This window comes from Mercenaria mercenaria, chromosome 5, assembly GCF_021730395.1.
Source record: "Mercenaria mercenaria strain notata chromosome 5, MADL_Memer_1, whole genome shotgun sequence".
Lineage (NCBI taxonomy): Eukaryota > Metazoa > Mollusca > Bivalvia > Venerida > Veneridae > Mercenaria > Mercenaria mercenaria.
Window position 1 is genome coordinate 23,069,542 of NC_069365.1, and position 24,145 is coordinate 23,093,686.

Below are 24,145 nucleotides of genomic sequence, written 5' to 3' on the forward strand. Positions count from 1 at the left end.
TATATTTATTTTGTTGAGATCTATGTATTGTTATGCCAGATATATGAAATTAAAGAATTTAAGGATTTACTTTAGGATTTCACGCGGCAATCCACAGAGAGAGTTTGAGTCTATAGCCAGGTTGCAATCAGCGAATGATATCCACATTCACTCATATAAGCTGATAATAACTACTAAATCATCTACCTGATCATCAGGCACACAACCCGGCACTAATGATTTGGCTTGAATTCAGATGTGAGCAGAGTTAACACGCCTTCTGTGCAGTTCCTCACCTGAATGAGGATACTGGTTTGAAATCCATAGAAAAGTCTTGTAATTGACTAAATTGTAAAAGCTTATCTATGAATGTAAAAAAATTACCCCACCTTTATCACACATAGGCTGCACTTCTTTCACCTGTACTCCTGGGGCACAGCTATCATCACATACTCCGGTTATAAGATGACACGTGTTATTGTCTCGACATTTACCGCATGTGTTGATACAGCCCTGTCCATAAGTTCCATGAGGACAGTCTGTAAATATAGGTGTGTAATTCATCGTAAATGCATATCACTGTATGTTTTTCCCCCTATTTTATTGCGCATTGACCCTATAAATCAATAGCATGATCTTTTTTTAAAGTCTGTACAAAGTTTTCAAATTCAGTTTATTGAGTCTTTGTTGTGTCTCATACATAAAACAACATCGCTAAGAGTAACATGCATTAGTTTGCGGGAGAATAAATTTATTAAAATATCTTTAACCAGCATGATCATAACATAAGGTATCTACATGTAAGCTAACAGAATGTTTAAAAATGGTTATCAAATTTGAAAAATAAAAGAATTCTCGAGAAATCATGCTATTGTTTGGCAGAGAAGAAAGACATGAAAAGAATATACATTCTACCGTCTATACAAGTAGGTGGATATTTGCCGACGACACAGCCACTCAGACAGTCGCCGTTTACGGGGTCACAGATGTCGCCAAAGTTACACGAGCCGCACGTCTGGTTACAGTTGTAACCAAAGCTTCCTGGTGGACATTCTGAAACACATTAACATATTTCTACACGTCCTTGTCCCATTTTAAAGCATATTAAGCAATTAATGTATTCTCAGCTGTTTCAATGTCTTAAATTATTGATTACACATTTAAATGTCTATATAATTTGGAAATAATTTGGAAACTTAAAACAGAAATTTTATTTTGTTTCAAACCAGTCACAACATTTTATTGAATTAGAAAATTGTAAATATAAATTAGACAATTCTATGTACATACCTACAGTACAGTTGGCCGTGTAGAAGCCAGCGTCACAGCCCTCGGTACATACACCTGTCACCTTGTCACATGGCTCCTCGTTATAACAGCTACCACATACCTCAAGGCAATTCTGTCCGTACGTCCCGTTATAACATTCTGGAAAAGTAATGCAAGACTGTTACCTATTCAATGCGGAAGTGCAGAAATGAATCTCGAGTCACAGTTTTGACTATTGACCGGCAAGCATTCAATAAGGCTTAACATAATGTGATATCTTAAATACCCCATTATATACAACCTTTGATTATGAGCAGTATACAGTTCGTTTTACAGGATTGCTTAATCAAAATTACTAATTTCCACCTATTGTTGTGCATTTTTTTTCATAACTGACATTTACCTATATCACATCGGCCTCCCTGCCACCCTGGTGCACATATGTCCGGACATTCTCCAGTAAATATATCACAATGTTCTCCATCATAACACTGCCCACATCTAGTTGTACAATTGTTGCTGTAGAATCCAAGAGAACATTCTGTAACGAAATATTTCAATAGTTCTTACTTATACAGGCAAGCTTGCATTACCAGCACTTTTATCATGTATTTAAGAACATACGAGGACGATTAGTTACTTCGGAACCTGTATCCTAAGTAACAAATACATGTATCTGAATCTGGCAATAGTAGTAAACATGGTCAAAACAAAATGTCTCCAGAAATCCAGATATTAAACAGTTTCAAACTAGAATAGTATTTGAGCCGCGCCGTAAGAAAACCAACTTAGTGCAATTGGGAACAGCATGGATCCTGACCAGACTGTGCTAGTGCTATTTAAACATAACCATTTCCTGCTGGACACTACGAAGGATCCTATATGTTTTGGTCCATTTAACCTAGTTTGTACTCGGCCTTGTATTTCTTCTCTTTCCTAATTGCTAACTTGTAAACATATTGTGACATATACTAAAACTTCTTGTCGATAATTCAACACAATGAGAAATTCTGTACCTTCACTGCACGCGTCACCCTGGTAGCCGGCTTCGCACCCTCCTGATGGACAGGTACCGTTAGTTTTGTCACAAGGGGAACCATCAACGCAGAGACATGTGTTCTCACAAAGTGGACCAAACGTCCCGTCCGAACATTCTACAAATACGATTACAGTCATCTGTTTCAGAAGTTTAACTCAAAATTTATCTCCCTTTACTTTATTAATTTCAAGTTGAAGACGGTAAATCCCTCTCTCATTCAACAAAAGTCATGGACTTACAGCTTTTGTAAATAAATCCTGTTATATTTGATAATATATTTAGATGGGTTTAACGTCGCACCGACGCAATTATAGGTCATATGGCGACTCTCCAGCTTTGATGTTGGAAGAAGACACCAGGTGCTCCTCCGTGCATTTTGTTCATCACAAGCGGGCACATGGGTAGAACCACCGACCTTCCGGAAGCCAGCTGGATGGCTTCCTCAAATGAAGAATTCAACGCCCCGAGCGAGGCTCGAACACATATCGATGAGGGGCAAGCGATTTGAAATCAGTCGCCATGGAGGCCCCTAAAATCCTGTTATATAGCCATGTTGCATGTTCTCTATATATGATCAATCATGAAGTATGGGTTTGGGGCAGATCTTTACTGTAGATTCTACTTACATTGTTTGCTGCTAAACGACGACATTTTTTTTTGACTTCCTCGATATTCAGTATACAAATTATCTTTACTTTTAAAATATGCCACAACACGACACATGAAACAACTTTCCTGTAAAACAATTATTACCTAGAACAGCCACCTCACACAGTTGCATACTGTTGCGTGTTGAGATTCGAAGATATGTGGCCGCGGCACTATTACATCTACCTAAGTATCGTCCATATAAGTCAAGCTTAGACAGTTCACATGTAGTAGAAGACTCTCCATTCTCCAAGGTTATGATCATTCCTAGTGTTGTTACGCTCTCTGTAAAAACGAAAATAATATATAGCAACTGAACTATTCCTGTTTTGTTTCATCTAGGGATATCGGCAGCACGAAGAAATGTTCTCTGACGAGCCTATGTGACAGATTTCTGAGTAAAGTGTCATGGATTTCAGGACGAATTCTGCATTATTTACCGTACGAAAGCAGGCTGGCATTTCACAAAATGGATATGCCTGTTCAATATTTAACTTATTTTGATAATGAAGTCGTTAGCCTCAAATATGTGACTAGAACAGAATATATGAATCAGCAAAATAAACGTAATATATTTTTTTTTGAAATGCATCAGTACCATGACGAGCAATGTTTTCTTTGTCACGGATTACTGTTTACAACATGATAGGTTTATAAATTTGGAATTTCTGGTGAAATGAAAATATAAAAAGTATCAGATTTGCACTTTCTTTAAAGCAGACTTATTTCTGTACATGCGTCATTTACACAAAGTAAAAGCAAATGCCATAAGTAAGTTAAAACTAAACTATAAAGATATTCAATCTGTCTCACAACTGATCATAAATTGTACCACGAGAAAAGTTAAACTGTATCATAAGTAATTTCATACTGTGTGACAAATAAGTTCAAAAAAATGTATGTAAGTTCTTACTGTGTCACAATGTTCAAACCATGCCATAAAAAGTTAAATTTGTGTCACAGGCAAGTTCAAACTTGTCATAAGTAAGTTAAAACTGTGTCGTAAAAAAGTTGAAGTTGTGTCGGAAGTAAGTTATATTATTAAAGAAGCATTTGTGAAACATAACTTAATTCCACAAGGAACAGCAGTATGATATGATGGTCGAAAGGAACAGAGATAACTGACTGAGAAAGTTCCAGTAACTGAATTTCATCCTTACCGTTGACATAAATGAGAACTTGATCGACTGTCCTCTCCGTTTCAAAAGGCATAAACCAGGATGACGTTGGTCCATTTAGTTCTGGGGAGCATGTGTCCACCCGTCCATCCACGGTTACCGGTGCAGGGTTATAACTGGTACCTACGCCTTGTAGTGTAGATTCAGAACCAGCGATAATATTTCCTAAAATGATATGAGCCGTGCCATGGGAAAACCAACATAGTGGGTAAGCGACCAGCATGGATCCAGACCAGCCTGCGCATCCGCTTTAAAAGCGAACAGCATGGAGCCTGACCAGACTGCGCGGATGCGCAGGCTGGTCTGGATCCATGCTGGTCGCGCACCCACTATGTTGGTTTTCCCATGGCACGGCTCATATAAAACACATGCACTTAAATGTGCAATATCAAAATGTAAGGGTAGAAGTTTAACAAGTCTTGGTAAAGATAAAAAAATGACAAATGCATGTTTACGCCGCAAAAATTCTATAATAATTATGTTACTACTTTCTATAAACGTTTATCATCAAAACGAAAGGAAACTGGTCTTATTTTCCATGAGTTATCGGTTTCAACAAGGTCGTGTTTCATACACCGCAAAACACAGCAGTGCATAGGTAGAATATTGATAAGAATGAAATAGAAATACTTACAAAAGGCAAGTTCATATGTGTATATATAAAATAATACAAACATAAAATGAAAGTTACTTACGCGCCTGGCAACCATCACCATAGTGATGTCTTCGGCACGAGGTTGTCTGTGGTAAACACTGACCGGACCACGGGTTACAGAAACCCGTGCACTTACAGTTGTATTTACACTGGTACCCAAATGTATTACCGGAACAAATACCTAAAATATTTAGATACAGATAAACAACAGTGTTACATTATCTTTATGTAAGGAATTAAACATGTTCCGCGCGAAACTTTTCTGGATGAATCAAGCTTTGGTTAATGTTATTAATTGTGATGACACGATAATTTACAAGCCAACAACATAATCCAATCAATATCATAACCAAGCCAATAGCATAACTGGGCCAATGACTCATCGAGCCGACAGCATAATCCAGTCAATATCATAACCAAGCCAATAGCATAACCGGGCCAATAACCCATCGAGCCAACTGCATAATCCACTCAGTATCATAACCAAGCCTGTAGCATAACTGAGTCAATAGGTCATCGAGCCAGCAGCATAATCGAGTCAACATCATAACCAAGCCAATAGCATAACCGGGCCAATAACCCATCGAGCCAACTGCATAATCCACTCAGTATCATAACCAAGCCGGTAGCATAACTGAGTCAATAGCTCATCGAGCCAGCAGCATAATCGAGTCAATATCATAACCAAGCCAATAGCATAACCGGGCCAATAACCCATCGAGCCAACTGCATAATCCACTCAGTATCATAACCATGCTGGTAGCATAACTGAGCCAATAACTCATCGAGCCAACAGCATAATCCAGTCAATATCATAACCAAGTCAGTATCATAACTGGGCCACTAGCAAATACCATAGCAATTAGCATAACCGAGCCAACAGCATAATCAAGCCAATATTATAACAAAGTCAATAGCATAACTGGGCCAACAGCAAATACCCTAGCAAAACACATAACCGAGCCAACAGCATAATCCAGTCAAAATCGTTATCCGGCCAACAGCATAATCAAACTAATAATATACCCTAGCGAATAGCATAATCAATCCAATGGCATAACCAAGTAAATGGTATTAACAAGTCAAAACCATTATATAAATCTAAAAGCATAACCACGCCAATAGCACGAACAAGCAAAAATATAATGTAAACCGGCAATAGCATAATCAAACCAATAGCCTTATTGAGTCAGCAGTACGATCAAGCCAATTGCAGTGTCTAAAAAATTGCATAATGGATCAAATGACATAGCAGAGACTTACCTGTATTACAGTAGCCATTATCATTTCTCCAGTTTCTCTGACATTCACCTGGGCATGTACCCTCAACCTTCTGTTCTATTGATACCCTCTTATCCGCACAGAAACACCTCATGCTACAGTCAGACCCACAGTAGTTGTCAACACAATCTGAAAAAGAAATATGGAAATGGAAAATAAGTAGTGCTGACTACTCTTTTTATGGTACAGGTGTAGTACTATATATCTTGAACATTCAATTATCACAGTACCCAACGTTACTCGTCAATATTGTAAAATGTACATTACAAGCTACTAGTATTGTAGATAAACAGCAAAATAAATGAAATAAAGTTTACAACGACTTAACCTAAGACAAACGAAGCCTCTTTTCTCACATATGTGAGGATTATTTACTTACCTCCAAGAACCTCTAGTTCACGGATAACAAGCTTGCGAGACTCGCCAGGTACCGATATTCGAACAAATCGCCCAACTGTGGAGTCCAGCGGGATAACTAAATACTGTTGCACCGTAGACTCGGTATTGAGGTCTGTATGCGCAAGTACCGCCTTTCTGAAGTCTGAGCTGTTACTGACATGTATTTGGAATCCAACAAGAAATGTTTTCGCTGAAATAAATTATTCCAGCATTTCATACAAAACGTCTTTTTACTTATTGTATCGGACAAAATAGTAATGACTGAAGTTATGTCTTATTTAAGTTTAATCACACACTGGACGTACCTAGACTTTAAACATTCCACAGAAATACGCCTAGATTCTATAACTAAAACCACAAGACTTTAATCTAAACAATTTGTTTGTCGATGCCATAATCAATGTTTAGATTTTCAAACTTGCTTTTACATTGTTTATTGTCAATGACTATATTCATACCACGTGTCATTCATAGACGTTCAGAAAGTACAAACGTTCATGTATTTATAGGCCTATCAGTGGGACCAAATGTTAAAGGGTCAGATTATCAACTTACAGTCTTCCCTAGTTCTCATCTGGATCAGCTGGATTTTGTACACATGTTGCAGGTCCACGGACCAATACGGTGTTTCCTGGAACTGGCTTGCATAATATGTCCCCGTTTGTCCGTCAATCGCCAGTTCTGGGGCTCTATTACTTTCTTCTTCAGAACCGAACGTAGGTTTATTTGCAGACAACAGGCGACCTGTTCGTAACAAAAATAATGACTCATCAAAGCTAACTAATTTATTTCACCTTAACTAACGCAAAAATCACTTACCAGGCAATAACTACGCAACGGAGTTGTCCTATGTAACATAATCTAACTCTAATCATAGCATGGGAATACGAAAGACTCAAAGCTTCATTTAATTAGGAATGAAATTAAATATGAACAGGCAGAAAATAAATCCGTATTGTATGTTGCCGGACTATATACATAACCCTACACAGTTCTATAAATAACGCACACGAAAACTTCAATCATTTTTGTTTTAACATTTAAGCTTTAAAAAACAAACATAAAGATAGAGGTATATAAGAAAGTGTCATTACAACAGTAGCTAGATCTAGAATTTTGTATTCGACCCTCGTGGATTTTGCAAGGCCAGATCACACTGCAAACACCTCGTGAGATCCTGTTTGGCAAAACTACTGCATCCCACATCGAGCTACTATTATAACAGCCCTATTATATCGCATGGACAAAGTATTCGCTAAAGGATGTATCATAGTTCATATGTCACAAGGACAAAGAATTCAGTTGAGTACGTTGATAATACATACATCACAAGGACCGCAAACTGGTACATATCATTCCGGTATCTAAAAGTTCAACTTCAAACCACTTACAACTTATCTTATGGAATTAAACTCAAATATGAAATATGACGGGTAATCCATATCAATCCCGATTCGTTCATTCTCTGAGCCAAGAATCATGGATTCGTTCATTCTTAGAGACAGAATCATGGATTTGTTTACTTTCTAAGATAGAATCATGGATTCGTTCATTCTTTAAGACATAATTATGGTATCATTCATTTCCTAAGACAGAATCATGGATCCGATCATTCACTGAGAAAGAATCATGGAATCGTTCATTCTCTCAGTCAGAATCATGGATTTGTTCATTTTCGAAGATAGAATCAAGGAATCGTTCATTCTCTCAGTCAGAATCATGGATTTGTCATTTTCGGAGATAGAGTCATGGAATATTTAATTTTCTCAGTCTGAATCATGGATCTGTTCGTTTTGGGAGACAGAATCATGAGTGTGTTCATTCCTTCATTCAGAATCATGAATTAATCAATAAGTGTAGGAAAACAACTCACCGGATGGAATTTCTATTTCACATAGCTCTAGTTTGTTTTCAGATCCTTCAAGCTGAATTGTTACATACTTTGCCATAAAACGTCGCTCGCAGATGACGCTCACGCGATTACTAGAAAGTACGTCACCTGGATCTGTATAGCAAAGTGTCGTCTGGTCAAGAACAGTTGATAAGCCTGTGTAAACTCTGTATTCAGAAACAGCCGCTGAAATATTTTTAAGCATTTATCAAATTGTTTGGCTAAAATATGTACACTGCACTCTTGCTGTTTGTGTGAATAGCAGAATAGCAGAATATTTCTAACAGAATAGCAGGATAACTCCAGCAGAATCTGATAAGTGTATCTGGTTAGATCTACATGGTAAGATTTATCTTTTGACATGTTTAGCAGTGAGAACTACTTGTATGTCCTGTAAGTAGACCATGTACTTTTAAACATCATTCTTTTTTGCTTTTCTGCTTGAGTTGTTAGGTTATTCTGCTATTCTGTTGGAGGTATTCTGCTATTCTGTTGGAGGTATTCTGCTTTTCTGCTTGAGTTGTTAGGCTATTCTGCTACTTTGCTGGAGGTATTCTGCTTTTCTGCCAGAGTTATTCGGCTATTCTGCTATTCTACTGGAGTTACTCTGTTATTCTACTATTTTGTTAACTTCACACAAACACTCTTTTTGAGCTTTCACTTCTGTAAATTTATATTACAGCAATGTGACCTTTGTTTCTCAAGCTGATTTAAACTTATAGTTTTTGCGGGGTCAATATCCAGACCCCTTTTCTCTCAATATGATATAGATCAAACTCGTCTGATGAATAAATTAAGACATTTACTTCTAATAAGTTTATGTTGCAACATTGATAACGCTTCATATGTTTCATTAATTGATATATCATTGGTATCACCTTTTGTTTTCTTTCTGTAATGTTTAAAGAATCTGTGGTTCTAAGTAAAGATTTACCTTTACCAATAGTTAAAATTCAAGTATTAAAGTCGCACCGACAAAGCCCTTTGATTTTTTTTTACGTAAATAGTTGGTGAATAAGTTGGTAACTTAGAACTGAACAAAACTTACTAACTTAGATTGTTAAATGTGATGATCACTTCATCTACGTATATCACATTGTCGAATTCCACCCGTATGTACGGATCGGAACCGGCGTTAGTCTGTCTCGAACACGTTTCAGCTCGCCCATCCCGAATTCTGCTCTCGTCTCGGCCAAGGTTCGATGTTATATCTGACCCAAAAACTTGATTTACTACGAGAAGATAAATAAGACAGATATAGCAAGCATTATTTTGATTTCAGTATGCAAAGTTAACCTAATATTTGTCCGATAAAGTACCATTAACTGTTAAAAGGGCTGCATACCAAAAAGAAATAAGAAATAAAAAGACACTGGGTGAATGGTGAACAGCGCAGATCATAATAAGACTGCACGGATGTACGTGCAGGCTGATCATGAATTGCACTGGCGACAAAGGCCAAATCAATCGTGTCCATCATGATAAGGGTTGATATTGCAAACTGGTGTGATATCAGTCAGATATCAATATTGCAAAGTTGGCGTTATTCCGGTTCGACTTTGATTTTTTGCTTCGGTGGAATCTCGGACCTTTAGTTTAAACACATATCGGTTGGCAGATATTGTGTGCTGGAATAATTGTTATGTTTACACCAATCTTTATACGATTACTTGATATTGATTTAGAAATATGCACGAGTTTGACCTCGGAAATGCGCGAGTTTAGAAGCGCAATTTTATTCCGCGAAAGAGCGAGTCCGCTTTTGCCCTTATATTTATTACAGATTTGAAGTGCATAACTGATTACTTACTGTATTCGCAATTTGGACCTGTAAATCCTTTGTCACAGCCAGTCGCATCTGAAAATAATGAGGTTTATATGAACTTTTTTTCAGTACTTTTAAAAAGCATTAATCAAGAATGCAAATGACTAAACATAGATGCCAGATACTAAGTGCGAGGGACTGTCGACAGTGCGGACATTTTTTGTACAATAAACGATTTTATCTCAAGTGAATTAACTTATATTGTTTCCCAAACAAGTCACTAGGGCTAATGAAAAATAAATAAAAAACACTAGGGCTAATAAAGAAGTCATTAGAGCTAAGGAAAAAACCGCTAGAGCTAATGAAGAAGCCATTAGGGCTTATGAAAAAAGCAACTAGGGGTAATGAACAAGTCATTAGGGCTTATAAAAAATCACTAGCGCTAATGAAAAATAAATTTAAAAAAAACAACACTAGGGCTAATGAAGAAGTCATTAGGGCTTATGATAAAAGCAACTAGGGGTAATGAACAAGTCATTAGGGCTTATGAAAAAACACTAGGGCTAATGAAGAAGTCATTAGGGCTAATGAAAAAGAAACATTAGGGCTAATGAAGAAGTCATCAGGGCTAATGAAAAAGAAACACTAGGGCTAATGAAGAAGTCCTTAGGGCTAATAAAAACCCGCTAGGGCTAATGAGCTGCAAATCATTAGGGCTAATGAAAAATAAATAAAAAACACACTAGGGGTAATGAAAAAGTCATCAGGGCTAATGAAAAAAAATCACTAGGGCTAAAGAAGAAGTCATTAGGGTTCCTGAAAAAAAAACCACTAGAGCTAATGAGTAAGTCATTAGGGCTAATGAAAAAAATACCTGGGCTAATGAAGAAGTCATTTGTGCTTATGAAAAAAGCAACAAGGGCTAATGAAGAAGTCATTAGGGCTGATGAAAGAAAAAAACACACTAGGGCTACTAATGCATACCATTTGGACAAAAGAAGAATTAAAAAAAAATAATCCTTTGGCGCTATAAGGTTTTGAAACAACACTGTTGCCTTTTGATTTGCATCAAATAGCAAAGACGTGATTGAAAAAAGTAAAGTTAGTGCTGATACCGAGAGAGGATTGTAATTTAATGACATTTGAGAACAATAATTATAATAAGTGTCCTGGTATTAATCAAAGCTTGTTGAGATTTTATTTTCTATTTTAATATTACATTTACTGGATGGAATGTATATGAAATCTTAAGAATACTTTATTTCTGCCTGAGGAAATACAGCAGGTATATCTGACAGAATATGTTAAACAGATGTATTTGACATGCATATCGTTACAATCTATGGTCGCCCAATTTGTAAATATGGCGATTATGTTATGCCTCTAGCACCAAAATATACAAAGAAATATTATAAAAGTTTAAACAATGCAAATTTGCCCAAGAAGCTGCAGGACTACATGTAAAACTGTCTACTTGACGGCTAACTTCTTATCATATACTTTATTGATATATCTGTTCATCTACACAGATGAGAAATAAATAAATAAATAAATGCATTTAGAATAAGCACTGAATGCATAATTGTTTACAGAATATAAAGTACACAACTTTACGTGGAATCCAGGAATCATAAATATGTTTAACCGATTTGTCTGACTCAAAAGTCACTGTGGAACGTTTCGTTCATAAACCATAGATAAATTTTATTTTGTATTAACATTTAATCTAAAGAATTATTTTGTTGATAGAAACTCTAGCACATTCACGGACTAATTGTAGTACTGCAGCCTCAAAAAATGTCAATGTATCTGTATATCGGAAAAAAAATATTCATATTCTTTTTCGTTTTAGGATTAAAAATAATGGTTTTTAATTTGATTTAATGGGTGACCAATAATATTATGGGTACTAAGACCGGACGAGCACCTGTGATCTATATATTAACTTTGAATTCATGTGTAAAGTCGTATTAAATGATAAAACTATTATAAATACATTAATTTCTTATCTAAATATATCATACCATGTTTAGAACCCCTTTAAAGTTTACATGTATGTATATCATTTAACTTTTGCTACGCAATGCAATTGTTATATTTCAATTTCAATTTGTTACTTTGTAATCACTCACTTTGAATTAATGAAACTGAATAATTATGTTAAAAATCAATTGTGAAATGTTAATATTACCAATTTATATATCATCTTTTCAGTTACAATCAGGAGGCCGGTTAGCTCAGTTGGATAGAGCGTCGTGCTAATAACGCGAATGTCGTGGGTTCGACCCCCACACTGGCCAAGTTTTTATTTTCATGAATTTATTTTCTATTGAATTAACAACCTCAGAGCGCTGTTAACTATCTGAGGTAAAATTGTATTTTTGTAAATTTTGAAAATGTATAGGTAATGCTAATCATTGGAAAACTCTTTTACTGTTTTATCAAAACAGAAAAACGCATCGGGAAATGTGAAAACAGATTCAACTAAATTTAGCTTTATTTTTACAAGTATCTTTGATACGACATTTTCAGCTGTAGGACTGTCCATAAATTATGATTTATGATTTTACAGAACAAAACTTCTGACTATAGACTGTGCATACAAGTGGCTGTATAAATGTTATCACTAAACCAAATATTACGCCGAGCAGTTTCATTATGTTAGCCTTTTTAATAAAAGTTTTTTTCAGAAAATTCTCCATATTCCTTGAGACAGAACCAGCCTGTACGTTAGACAGAGCTCCCAAGCATATGTCTCTACATAACAATGATGATAATGATAAGAACAATAATAATAATAATTATAATAATGATGATGATGATGATGATGATGATGATGATAAGGATAATGATGATGATAATAAAGATTTTTGCTGAACAAATATTATATGATATTATTATTTTCATCAGGAGAAAGGGTGCTTTTACGGTCTTCGTTTCCTTATTTCCTGATTTGTGCATTCCATTTCTCTGACCACCACCATCCACAATATCATTCAAAGGTATTAACTGTTTATTCTTTGCACTCGTGAGTTCTCAGACATTGTAAGCTTCACAAAAAATCACACACACACACACACACACACACACACACACACACACATATATATATATATATATATATATATATATATATATTTTTTTTTTTTTTTTTTTTTTTTTTTTGTTCTTTTTACCTACTTTACTTAGTCACACTTTCCTCATTTTTATTCTCTTCTTGTCTAATTAGTTATGTATAATTCATATGACAGTTTTGTCACAACATTTATTCATATAATGTGTTATCATTTCTTCTTTAGTCTATATCTGTTATTTCATATCTAACATAATAACAATATCATTTCCTTAAATTTAATCCAACGCTTTCCCGTACTTTTCTCACACAAGACATTTTTAGGGTTTCAGTGCGCGGGTTACAACTAACACATATTTTTTCACCACTTGTACATAATTTTTTATCTTATTTTAATCGCTGTACATTGTACTACATACTTTTTATGGCACTATGAATTAATTTGTTCATAATACTTTATTTTTATTCACGTCTTTCACTTCACTGTATATATTAGGATGACTTTTTACATTATTATGTTAGAGGACCATATTTTGGACTGGCTATAGCCAAAAATGTTATCCTCTTTAAATAAAGTTATTATATAATAATAATAATAATAATAATAATTATAATAATACACTAACTAATTTCCATATCTTGTCTATTGTATTGGAATTATCCTATTTCTGATTTATTACACTACTACTACTACTATAAATCGCTGATCCATCCTTGGTGCTGTATGACCCTTCTATATTCAATACTCAAAAGTCAAAATTAAAAAAACAAAACGTGAAAGTTAAGTTTTTGTGTATTGTGTAATATTATAAAACATTTAATAGCTTGTTGACAATTAATCTACTTAACTCTTGTCCTTTGACCTCCAGTCAATAAGTGTATACTTTGGCCGTCCAATTAGCTGAACATACATTTTTAATAGTACTTAAAATATGTCCACTGATAAATAAAATATGGAGAAATTGTGTGACATATATATGATAATTACAGTAAATGTTTCTTCAACACTTTGGTTAATGCCTATTTTGACATGCAAATTATTTACTTCCCTATTCTAACACCTAGTTGTATATATCTACTACATGCTGTCTTGCCATGTATCATAGGTCATTTTGCCTTATGGGATACTGAAGAATAAATTCACCAAACATAAATTTATCACATTTGTTAAGTACAATTCCAAAATTCCATCACGTGATTTTATGAGGTCTACCTTATAATGTTTAGTTACAAAAATCTTTTTAATATTTAGAAGATTACGCTAAAACTACCCTTAGTCTGGTATCAAATATCTGAAAATCTAGTGATCAATACATATTCCTATCTTTGGTTTCAATTATGTTGGCTGACAGAAATAACAACGAAAAAGTGATACCCAAACATACTTACAGAAACGAAGGAAGCCGTAAGATAGAACTATCAACTTGAAACACATGTCGTTATTGGTGACGCAAAACATTCTTGCAGAAGTAGCTATTCTTTTAAGCCATAAGTTGAATATCACTAAATATTGCAAAGAGTCACAGTATTATCATAGACGTAATTATGTCCATCACAGGTTGTACCAGGAGCCGCGAAGACGTTTAAATTTGCATAAAAACTTCCACGATATAATCTCAAACTATTTAGCACATAAATAAAAATGTGTTGAATTTAATTAAAAGTAAAATCCACAAAATTATTTAGCTAACGTGATTCGGGAAGTTTTACGAGTTGGTATAAGTGATAATGAAATGGGAAGTATGACGGTTTGTGTATCACAATTTCTCATCTATACGATGACCATTCATCCGGACAATTGACCTTACATGATACCGCCAATATGATTGTAAACAGCATATAACTGGTCAACCAAATGCTGTCAAACGGACCGACAATACCCGGCGGCGGGTACCAAACACAGATTATATCTCCGTCGTAGTTTGGGTAGGGAAAGTTCCCCTAAAACTCCATATTTTAGTGCTGACATATATATGATTCACATGGTAAAAGTTCAACATTTACATCTAATTAAATATATTAGTTTTATATATTTTGACCCTGCAGATATCACATAATAAAAGTTGATAAAGGTAACTTAGTATTGTCCGTAAGTATTGACCTGGCACTCATTAATCTTCGCCAATATCGGGCGTTTTCGTTAAATTACGCAATATTAGTATCCTGAAAGTATCCATATTACTAAAGTAACGTGTAAAGCTAATCGATGACACGCTGGCGTAGAGGTAAGATGTCTGACTTCCATGCACGTTACCACGGGTTCGAAATCACTTACTGAATAGATCTCATTTATCAATTATTGTACTGTAATGTTATCGTTTGCATTATTTTATGTATCATATTTTATGAATTTTAGTTGTTTTCTCTTGTTGTACTTTTTTCTTTGGAACGCTGGCGACAGGTAATTTGTCTTTTGATACTTTTAAAACAATTTTATTCCACTTTTTACAACGGGAAAATATGATTACTCTTAATAAATGAACCAAAAACATCAAGATACGTTTGATCAAATGAGTGGTAAGTCTGCATATAAAATTTGAGGAAAAAAAGGTATGACCAGACGTAGGACTCGAACCCACAATCCTGATATTGTGGTATTGACAGGTAAACGCTTTGTCCGTACAACTACCTGCACATGTGACAGTTTATCAATTAAGAACGATATATTAGCCAGTATGTAATATTTAGTTATATCGCTATTTATGTTCGGACACCGAAAATTAATTTACGGAAATATACGGAATATTCATGAGTGCCAGGTCAATACTTACGGACAATACCTTGACTAATATCAACAAAACAATCGATTACATTTTTATAACTTAGAACATGGTCTATTTTGCTTGATTTTCACATTCTGCTACAGTCTGCATGCTCTTGTCTAGCACGGCACACTGCATTTCTCCAGGCAAAAATTAACATTCGTCCATTGTCCTACTGTTTGTTCTTGAATAAAGGTTGATTCTGGTACTACTTCTGAGAGACATAAAAATACGGGTACCAGGTTGATGCTGGTGCTACATCGGAGAGACATGAAAATACGGGTACCAGGTTGATGCTGGTGCTACTTCTGAGAGACATGAAAATACGGGTACCAGGTTGATGCTGGTGCTACTTCTGAGAGACATGAAAATACGGGTACTAGGTTTATGCTGGTGCTACATCGGAGAGACATGAAAATACGGGTACCAGGTTGATGCTGGTGCTACTTCTGAGAGACATAAAAATACGGGTACCAGGTTGATGCTGGTGCTACATCGGAGAGACATGAAAATACGGGTACCAGGTTGATGCTGGTGCTTCTTCTGAGAGACATGAAAATACGGGTACCGGGTTGATGCTGGTGCTACTTCTGAGAGACATGAAAATACGGGTACTAGGTTTATGCTGGTGCTACATCGGAGAGACATGAAAATACATGTATCAGGTTATATTCTCTACTACAGGTACTTTGAATGAGATTTGTTTTATTAGAAATTATTTGAAAAACGAAGAAATATTATCTTAATGCCATTTTCTAGATGATTTTCAAAGTGATGCTGTTCAACCATCATTTTCTCTTTCGTCTCAAGACATAAATATAAGGATACCCCATTGATTACGAAAACAAAAGTCAAAATGAATTTGATAAGCGTTCAATACGGATATTCAGAGAAACATTCAAAGGAGATTTACAATTAAAGGTTCTAAACGCCTTTTACACCGTTGAACAGATGTAAAATTAAATGTTAAACTTCTCACGTCAACTTTCCCCTGTCTAATTCCAAACTACCATGCATAAGTTGATGTTATATTGGAGAGCCACCGACCATGTACTGGTGCGCTGAGGAAAGGCGCTTTCCCCAACCCCAGGAAAACAAAACAAACAAAAAATATAAACTCAAATAGCTATGACTTTCTCATGGGCAACGGGATGATTGGTGAAGAAATACAAAGTTTTTTGCATATGAAGATATCACAAATTCAAGACACATGTGTATGAAGACTTGTATAAAGCTTTACTTCAACGTTATGGTTGTAGAGTCTATAAAATAAATAAAAGAACAAAACATATGTAATAACAACGTGCTACATTTTACACTGCTCCTCCCAGTTCGTCCAGTAAGTATTTTTTAATCTATCAAACAAGTCGATAATATTGGAACAATTTTCTAGGATGTATTTTCTCATAGGATATCCCATAGGGACGTAGACAACTTGAGACAGAACGCCAAACACAGAACAGTCAACCTGAAACGGAAGAAATACTGAATAAGGTCTCGGTGACAATATTTCAAATTGATCTACACAATACCATGCCCACATTAGGACATGATTTCGGACGACCCTCCATAACGAACTTCTGAAGAAAATGTCACATGGGTTACAGAACAAAATGTAACAGATTTGTGACGAGTTATTTTGATTCCTGCAAAACAATCTTGCGGCATTCATTGTTTAAGCTTTTGATCTTATTTGGTTTTAAAAGTAGTGTTTAATAAGCAAGGGCGTGAATTTCTATGACCATCGTCATCAGCATTATCATCTAAATTGTCGAACGCTTTATAAAGAGTCGTGTTATAATTGAACATGTATGTATGGCATAATGTCAATGGATTTCTATTTGAAAAACGATGGCAATTACTCAGTAAAATTACTCTTTTTTTTTTTTTTTTAAATTTTTTTAATTTCATATAACTACCAAACACCATGAGTTTTGTGAACCTGGGAAAGAGATCGAAAATCGTAGATCAACATTCAGTTTTCAAAATGGTTCAAGTGGTAGATCGGCATTCAGTGTAGACTTTGGTTCGCAATCGTAGATCTAAACATTCAATATAAACCCAGATCTATAATAATAAACTCTAGATCGAATCTTGGTCTGCGACCGAGCATATTAGAATGTAGATCAACGACGACAGACGCGTGTTTCAACGCTCAAGACATATTTGAAAAGACTTAAGAAGACGTCATCCCAGAGCCAGCATTAGTAAAAGCCTGCTTAAGGGTTTTGACCAGTAATTACACTGAAGTCGAAGTGTGGAACAGGCTATGTCCCACAATAGGTGGTAAACTGAAATTTTGTGACACATTTTGTCAAAAATCTAACGAACGAAAGAAGAGACTACATATTCTATTTTTTTTTTTTTGAAGGATAAATTTAGAGGGTCGAATACACGTAGAAAGTCTTGGAAATCAGAAAAAGTGTTACCACAGTAGGTGTATCTCCCATCATGTATTTCTTATTCCCTAGGAAATCCGAGATGGCCTGTATATCGTCACACCCAATTTGCTGTATTTCACCCGTAGAATGGCGTCCAATCCCGTGACCATGTGCACGTTTACCAACCTGACATATGCAATTATGATGTTAAACTAATGACAGGCAGCTAATTGGACATCTCTGCTTTTTTTTTAAATTTTAAAGTTTTTTTAATGGAATAGTGTGTTCTTTTAATGCTCTTGTCATTTGTTGTTTTGATATGATGTGATATCACTTTCAAGCGACGTTTACACATTGATAAGCCGATTTATAAAGGCATAGAGTTAATCTAAAATGTATTTATTGGGGAACATAATCAGTTCTCTTGAAAATATGCAGATATGACGTATAATTCAGTCAGAATATTATGCAGAGATTACAGAAATTAGTACATGTGATTAAAACATCCGTATCATGCAAGATACATACCCATTCCTGCAGTTTTCCGAGTATTTGTTTTCTAACCTCCATAGGCTGATCTGTACTGAAATAGTCTGCATATTCGTCTATATTTTCCACGTATCGATAGACGAATATTGGCCTAAAAGAGAGCATAATATATTACAAATGTACTGAATGGCTTGGAGGTCTGATAGTCAAAATTCTCCCCGAGGGCTAAAAGCATTGTATATTGACCAGCAAGTCAAATTATAGACTGGCGCTTTATACGAAGAGTAATGAAATAAATGAACCTAATGTCAGTGTGATTATACTTGAAAGAGGATGTAAATAACTCATTCAATCTGACTAAAGTACATCTCCTATATTACGCTACGCATAGGATCTGAAAACGACCTATTCATTGCCTCGTTCTGACGGCTCTTTCGCTAGCCAATCAGAGCCTAGCTTGCAACATCTTGCAAATCTACATGTAGCATTGACTTTTGATATTTACAATTCTTATGTCGTTATGTATCAGATAGCCGGTTAGCTCAGTCGGTAGGCCACTTGCTTTGTAAGCGAGGGGTCCCGGGTTCGAGTCCTGGACTAACCGCATATTTTTCTTATCCTTTGACAATCGAACAAGTCGTCTGATTGGATAACATAAAAATAGCAATACTGGAAATCCAAAATATACAGAAGACGAATGTGAATAGGTCGTTCTCAGATCTTCGTTTAGAAGATCAAGTACTTTAGTCAGATTGATAACTCATTCTAACACTTTTCGGATACAAAGAAGGATTTTACCATGTATTGTCACGTTTCGCAAAATGACCTACTTTTAGTGCCAAGGGAAGTAATGCGTCCATGTACGCCTAAAAAAGGTTCCAGATTAGCATCCCTTCCTGGTGTAAAGAGAATATTACGTTATGGCTCGCTCATACATCGGTAAAATCTACCTTAAAACTATTTTATCGGCCATGCTATTTTAGTTTTGCGTGCTTTGTTTGCAAATAAAACACGTTTTTCTTGTTCGGTTGCATCGTAATTTATCACTCAGGCATTAGGCCTTCATGATTAGGCCTTCGTGATTAATTACGACGCATCTGAAGTCAAAACCATGTTTTATTTGTCAACAAATCACGCAAATCTAAAATCTATTTCCCAAGTAAAATTACTTTTAGTTCATATAGATAGTAAACTCCATAAGCTGGGCCGTTTGTGAGGTTTGCACTGAGACTGACAATTGTAGGTCGACATTCAGGTTTCAAAAGCGTTCAGGTCGTAGATCGACATGCAATGTAACTATGGGTCTGCAATCATAAGTCTACAGTCATAGATCGATATTCAATTTGGACTTGGTCTGCAATCGTAGATCAATATTCAATGTAGACTCGAGTCTAACATCATTAATCAACATTAACAACAATGTAGGTCGAATGTCGGTCTGTGACTTAAACGTTTTAAAATACTTGGAAAGTCTACAATAAAAGTTGATCTATGACCTGATAAATTTTGAAAGCTGATCTGCGAATGCAGACCCGCATCTACACTGAGTGCTGATTGTACGACTTACATGTCTACTAGATATAATTGTTCTAGCAGATATACTGATCAGAAAAAGCTTCCTCGCCATTTGTAATTTTGCCAATATTTTAAAAGCTACTGAAAGTCTTTTTTTTTAATTTAGCAAACTGATACTGCAGTAAGTTGTTGAACACATTTCAAAATTGGAGCAAAATCAAACAATGACATCACATAACTTACACATTTAACGACTTCGACCCGTAACGCAAATTCGTTTTTCCGCCAGTGCAGGTAAGTATAATCATTGCAGTCTTTGTATTTTGTAACAATATGCAAAATACTTCAATATGATTTCACTTTTTTTTTATATCTCTCATGAGAATGTATGGATTCATATGACGCTGTGATAAATATATATTGTAAATGTACATGTATACTGTGATCATCATTTACAACGATGAGCTGTAAATGCTTAAGTCGAAATAAAGTTTCTGTTCTGTTCTGATAAAGATGAAAATTTATTGGGGAAAATGCTTAAAAAATACGACTCTGACGGATACCGAACTCACGCACACAAAAATACAAACATTATAATGATTATAGTACCCTGTAATATCGCAGGTGTTAATATGGTGCATTTTTGTGTTGCTATAATTGATAATGAACTGTAAACATTACCTACTAAATAACAATCCGTTCCACCATTAAAAGTATAAAAACATAAGTTATCCTCAAAACCGAATTGTAGCGATAAACGTTTTAAGAGAAGAAAATGAAAACAAAAACAAAATAATGTAGTTGTCATGACATATCGAAAAATGATAACTTAATATTCGTATCGTATCAAAACAGTTTCTATTAGAATAGCAGGTTGTAAAATATATATTGGAATGACGCCTATTTTTGAAATTTCAACATGTTATTCATAACATGTTTACGTCAATGTCTGCTTAATTAAAAACAAAGGGCTTTAGTAATATTTTAGAAATTGGCAAAATAAGAAATGTCGGTTTAGCTGTTTTGCTTAATATAGATGAAATTTACTTATACTCACCACGACGTGTTTTCCTCAACCATCTTCACGAACGCCCTGGCGGTAGCTTTTTCCGAGGCATCTAGATTTGGATAAGGGTTCTTGTTAAAGTATTTGCTCAGGTATTCTATGATGAAGTTACTATCTGGAATTTCTTCACCATTGAACAAAATAAAAGGACTTTGGCCCTTCTTTGAAAATCCCTGACAGTCAATCGTCTGAAATGCGAAAATTACTTTGAAATAAAAATAAGGCATTCTGTTGTGATTCACATAAAATTGCAAAATAAAGCATGCATAACTGCAAACAGAAACTATTTTGCTATTTGCTTTTAGAGTAACGACGATCAGTTGTCGGTAATCATATCTCATTACAAACGTAAGCTTTATGCATAGCTTTTTTGCCGACATTGTAAAATCATAATCAAGTGCATGTGTATATATAAAAAGTCAAAAAGTATTGACAAATGTTACCTCAAAAGGTATCTCGTTGATTCTCAGCCAAAGCTCTAGTTTAATGGCGAATGGGGAAATGTTGACAACATCACGTGCACGTGACCTAGGAATCACGTGCAGATACACAACATCTTTCTTGTACTCCTCCTTCCATTTAGGATCAATTGTTTGAGACATTCTCTGAAATATAGACTTCCTTTACATAACAAAATATAGACTTCCTTTACATAACAAAATATAGACATAACAAAATATAGACTTCCTTTACATAACAAAACATAGACTTCCTTTACATAATAAAAATCAAATTACAATTCTTTCAATAAAATATAGCAACAAATTAAAACAAAAATATCAGTTATGTAATCTGCGTGTGTTTGCATATTGTAAAATCAAATACCCCACCTACTTAGTTATATCCTTTTATATCTAAATTGCTGTCAGTATATATACCGGCCTAAGTAACTCTACATGTATATGCAGATTTAACACTATATAATACCCTCATACCATCTAACCATCTCTTATCATAGTGGTCAGATAAAACTGGGTTATGTAAATATGTCCGTTTCATATTGACTTAAAGGTCCAATACTAAAGAAAGTGAACATTAATTTCTTTTAAAAAACAGAATATTCAATTTCTTTAATGAAAATTGTATGTAGAAATTCGAAATAATCGCAGTTATGTACAATTGTGTTTTGCTATGAATATGAAGAAATTAAAAGACCTTTGGGTTATTCTGTTTGATTCATAAATTTTCACATGATACCATAATTTCTTTGAGTTCAAAACCTCTGTAAATTTTACCTGCCTAACTTCTTATTTAGTGTCTTGAAAGCTATCACTGGGTTATGAAAAAAATCACTTTCCTTAGTAATGGACCTTTAAACATATTAAGGATGTTTTTATATTTAAAGTATTGTGTCTTTCAGAAATCTCTCAATGGAATTTCTGTTAATAGCTTTCTTGAACAATATCATCTGTTTGCATTTTAAAAATAATTGATCAGGGTTTTTCAAAATTGTGACAGGACAATATAAGAACCATATAATATAAGAAGGCACCGTCAGGCATGGTTAGCTAGAAAGCAATGCAAGTTCTAGTCTTTTTTACAGAAATATTTGAAATATTTTATTCCATCTTTATATGGAGAGCCCACGATTTAAGTATTAAGTCACTATAGTTTAAACAATTTTTTCGTAAAACAAAATGCATTAGAATTTTAAGGACTTATTGACTTTTATTCTTTTTATCAGTGGGTGTTTCTCTAAACATTTTACTTAAATTCAATAAAGCAACAATATCAAACACCATGACACTTATTTCGGTATGGTAGAGTAATCAAAATTATACTCGATAAAATTACGGTTCTAGCGTTTCACGTTCGGCACCTTCACATGGAAACGACACTTACGTTGACGTTTTGCTATACGAAAATCAAACCTTCACCCAATGGAATTACGTTTATACATTTTTTTTAAAAATCTATTCATTTCCGACGACAATATCCGAATCTCTGCATATCCGAATAAAACTAATTAGAGCATAAGCTTCGTGAGCGGTAATCCCACATCGTTAAGCACCGTAATACTCTTAGGAGGCAGTAAACAGTTTTCAGCTGTTAGTGTCGAATTGGCCAAATTTGTCGAATTTACAAATAAGAGGCAATTTACGGAATGAACTTCTAAATAATAATAATTGCTAGAATTTAAGTTTCAGCGGCTAGAATTGAGTTTCGCTTATTTAAAAAAAGAATAGTTGAGTAGCCTTGATCTTGATATTATGACGTAATGACTTGTAGATGCGAATACATGCCTCCGCTGAGCTAGCTTAAAGTGGAGTTGTCATTTTAGCAGAGGCTTCAAGAAAACTGGAATAGTGAAGAAACGGTACAGATGGCACATATATTTGAGTTTATTTTCAGATTTTACAGTGTTACCAGAGTATGACACCGTGTAGCAGAAGGGGCTATCATTTGCAGGGAATTTTCTACAGCGATTTGAAAATTGGCAAATTTAGCTTTTTTCGTCATCAGTTTCCGCGACCGGGAGAGCACAAAATTCAGGTCTTGTAAACAGAAAACTAGATATTAGGGATGTATTGCAGATGGTTAGTAACGATAGACATACAGTCATGTAATGTTGCAATATCTTTATTTCAGGTGTGTGGTTACAGACTTTTGTGTAAGGTTTTGAAAGTTGGGTAGGCGACTTTAGGCCGAGAAGCTCCGAAAACTGTTAACTGCTTCCTTATCTATCAAAAACACTTATTAAATACATGCATGAGTAAAACACTTCTCGGTATTGGCTGATTAATGCCATTTCGTT

The 24,145-nt window shown here is 34.9% G+C and overlaps 2 protein-coding genes and 1 non-coding gene across 3 annotated transcripts in view; 1 reads left to right on the plus strand and 2 right to left on the minus strand.

Moving 5' to 3' along the window:
• LOC123558827 (uncharacterized) overlaps positions 1-14,880 on the minus strand; it is a 30,109-nt gene extending 15,229 nt beyond the window's left edge. Inside the window, exons 1-15 of the mRNA XM_053542903.1 lie at positions 14,567-14,880; positions 10,150-10,197; positions 9,392-9,571; positions 8,322-8,525; positions 7,004-7,192; positions 6,429-6,638; positions 6,032-6,178; positions 4,809-4,949; positions 4,096-4,278; positions 3,041-3,220; positions 2,265-2,402; positions 1,652-1,789; positions 1,270-1,407; positions 895-1,032; positions 369-518 (exon numbers count right to left, since the gene is read on the minus strand). Coding sequence (XP_053398878.1) covers positions 369-518; positions 895-1,032; positions 1,270-1,407; positions 1,652-1,789; positions 2,265-2,402; positions 3,041-3,220; positions 4,096-4,278; positions 4,809-4,949; positions 6,032-6,178; positions 6,429-6,638; positions 7,004-7,192; positions 8,322-8,525; positions 9,392-9,571; positions 10,150-10,197; positions 14,567-14,636 — 2,254 coding nt within the window. The 5' untranslated portion in view covers positions 14,637-14,880. The remainder of the gene's footprint in view (positions 1-368; positions 519-894; positions 1,033-1,269; positions 1,408-1,651; positions 1,790-2,264; positions 2,403-3,040; positions 3,221-4,095; positions 4,279-4,808; positions 4,950-6,031; positions 6,179-6,428; positions 6,639-7,003; positions 7,193-8,321; positions 8,526-9,391; positions 9,572-10,149; positions 10,198-14,566) is intronic.
• Positions 12,331-12,404, plus strand: Trnai-aau (transfer RNA isoleucine (anticodon AAU)). The gene has a single exon. It is a non-coding gene; the product is annotated as a tRNA-Ile (tRNA).
• Positions 14,881-16,836: 1,956 nt separating the features above from the next.
• On the minus strand, positions 16,837-22,217 carry LOC128557451 (failed axon connections-like). The gene is made up of 5 exons (XM_053544828.1): positions 21,834-22,217; positions 21,382-21,578; positions 18,849-18,960; positions 18,369-18,506; positions 16,837-17,407 (listed from the first exon to the last, which is right to left on the minus strand). Exons 1-5 carry the CDS (start codon positions 21,990-21,992, stop codon positions 17,246-17,248), a joined length of 768 nt encoding a protein of 255 aa, XP_053400803.1. The 5' UTR covers positions 21,993-22,217; the 3' UTR covers positions 16,837-17,245.
• Between the last annotated feature and the right edge of the window lie 1,928 nt (positions 22,218-24,145).

Bases quoted from the DNA above. Each gene is read 5' to 3' on its own strand.
- LOC128557451 (XM_053544828.1), bottom strand. From the start codon at position 21,992: ATGTCTCAAACAATTGATCCTAAATGGAAGGAGGAGTACAAGAAAGAT. The intron at 18,961-21,381 runs GTGAGTATAAGT...GCTCTCTTTTAG, and splicing joins GTTGAGGAAAACACGTCGTG to GCCAATATTCGTCTATCGAT. The intron at 18,507-18,848 runs GTATGTATCTTG...TGCATATGTCAG, and splicing joins TCGGAAAACTGCAGGAATGG to GTTGGTAAACGTGCACATGG.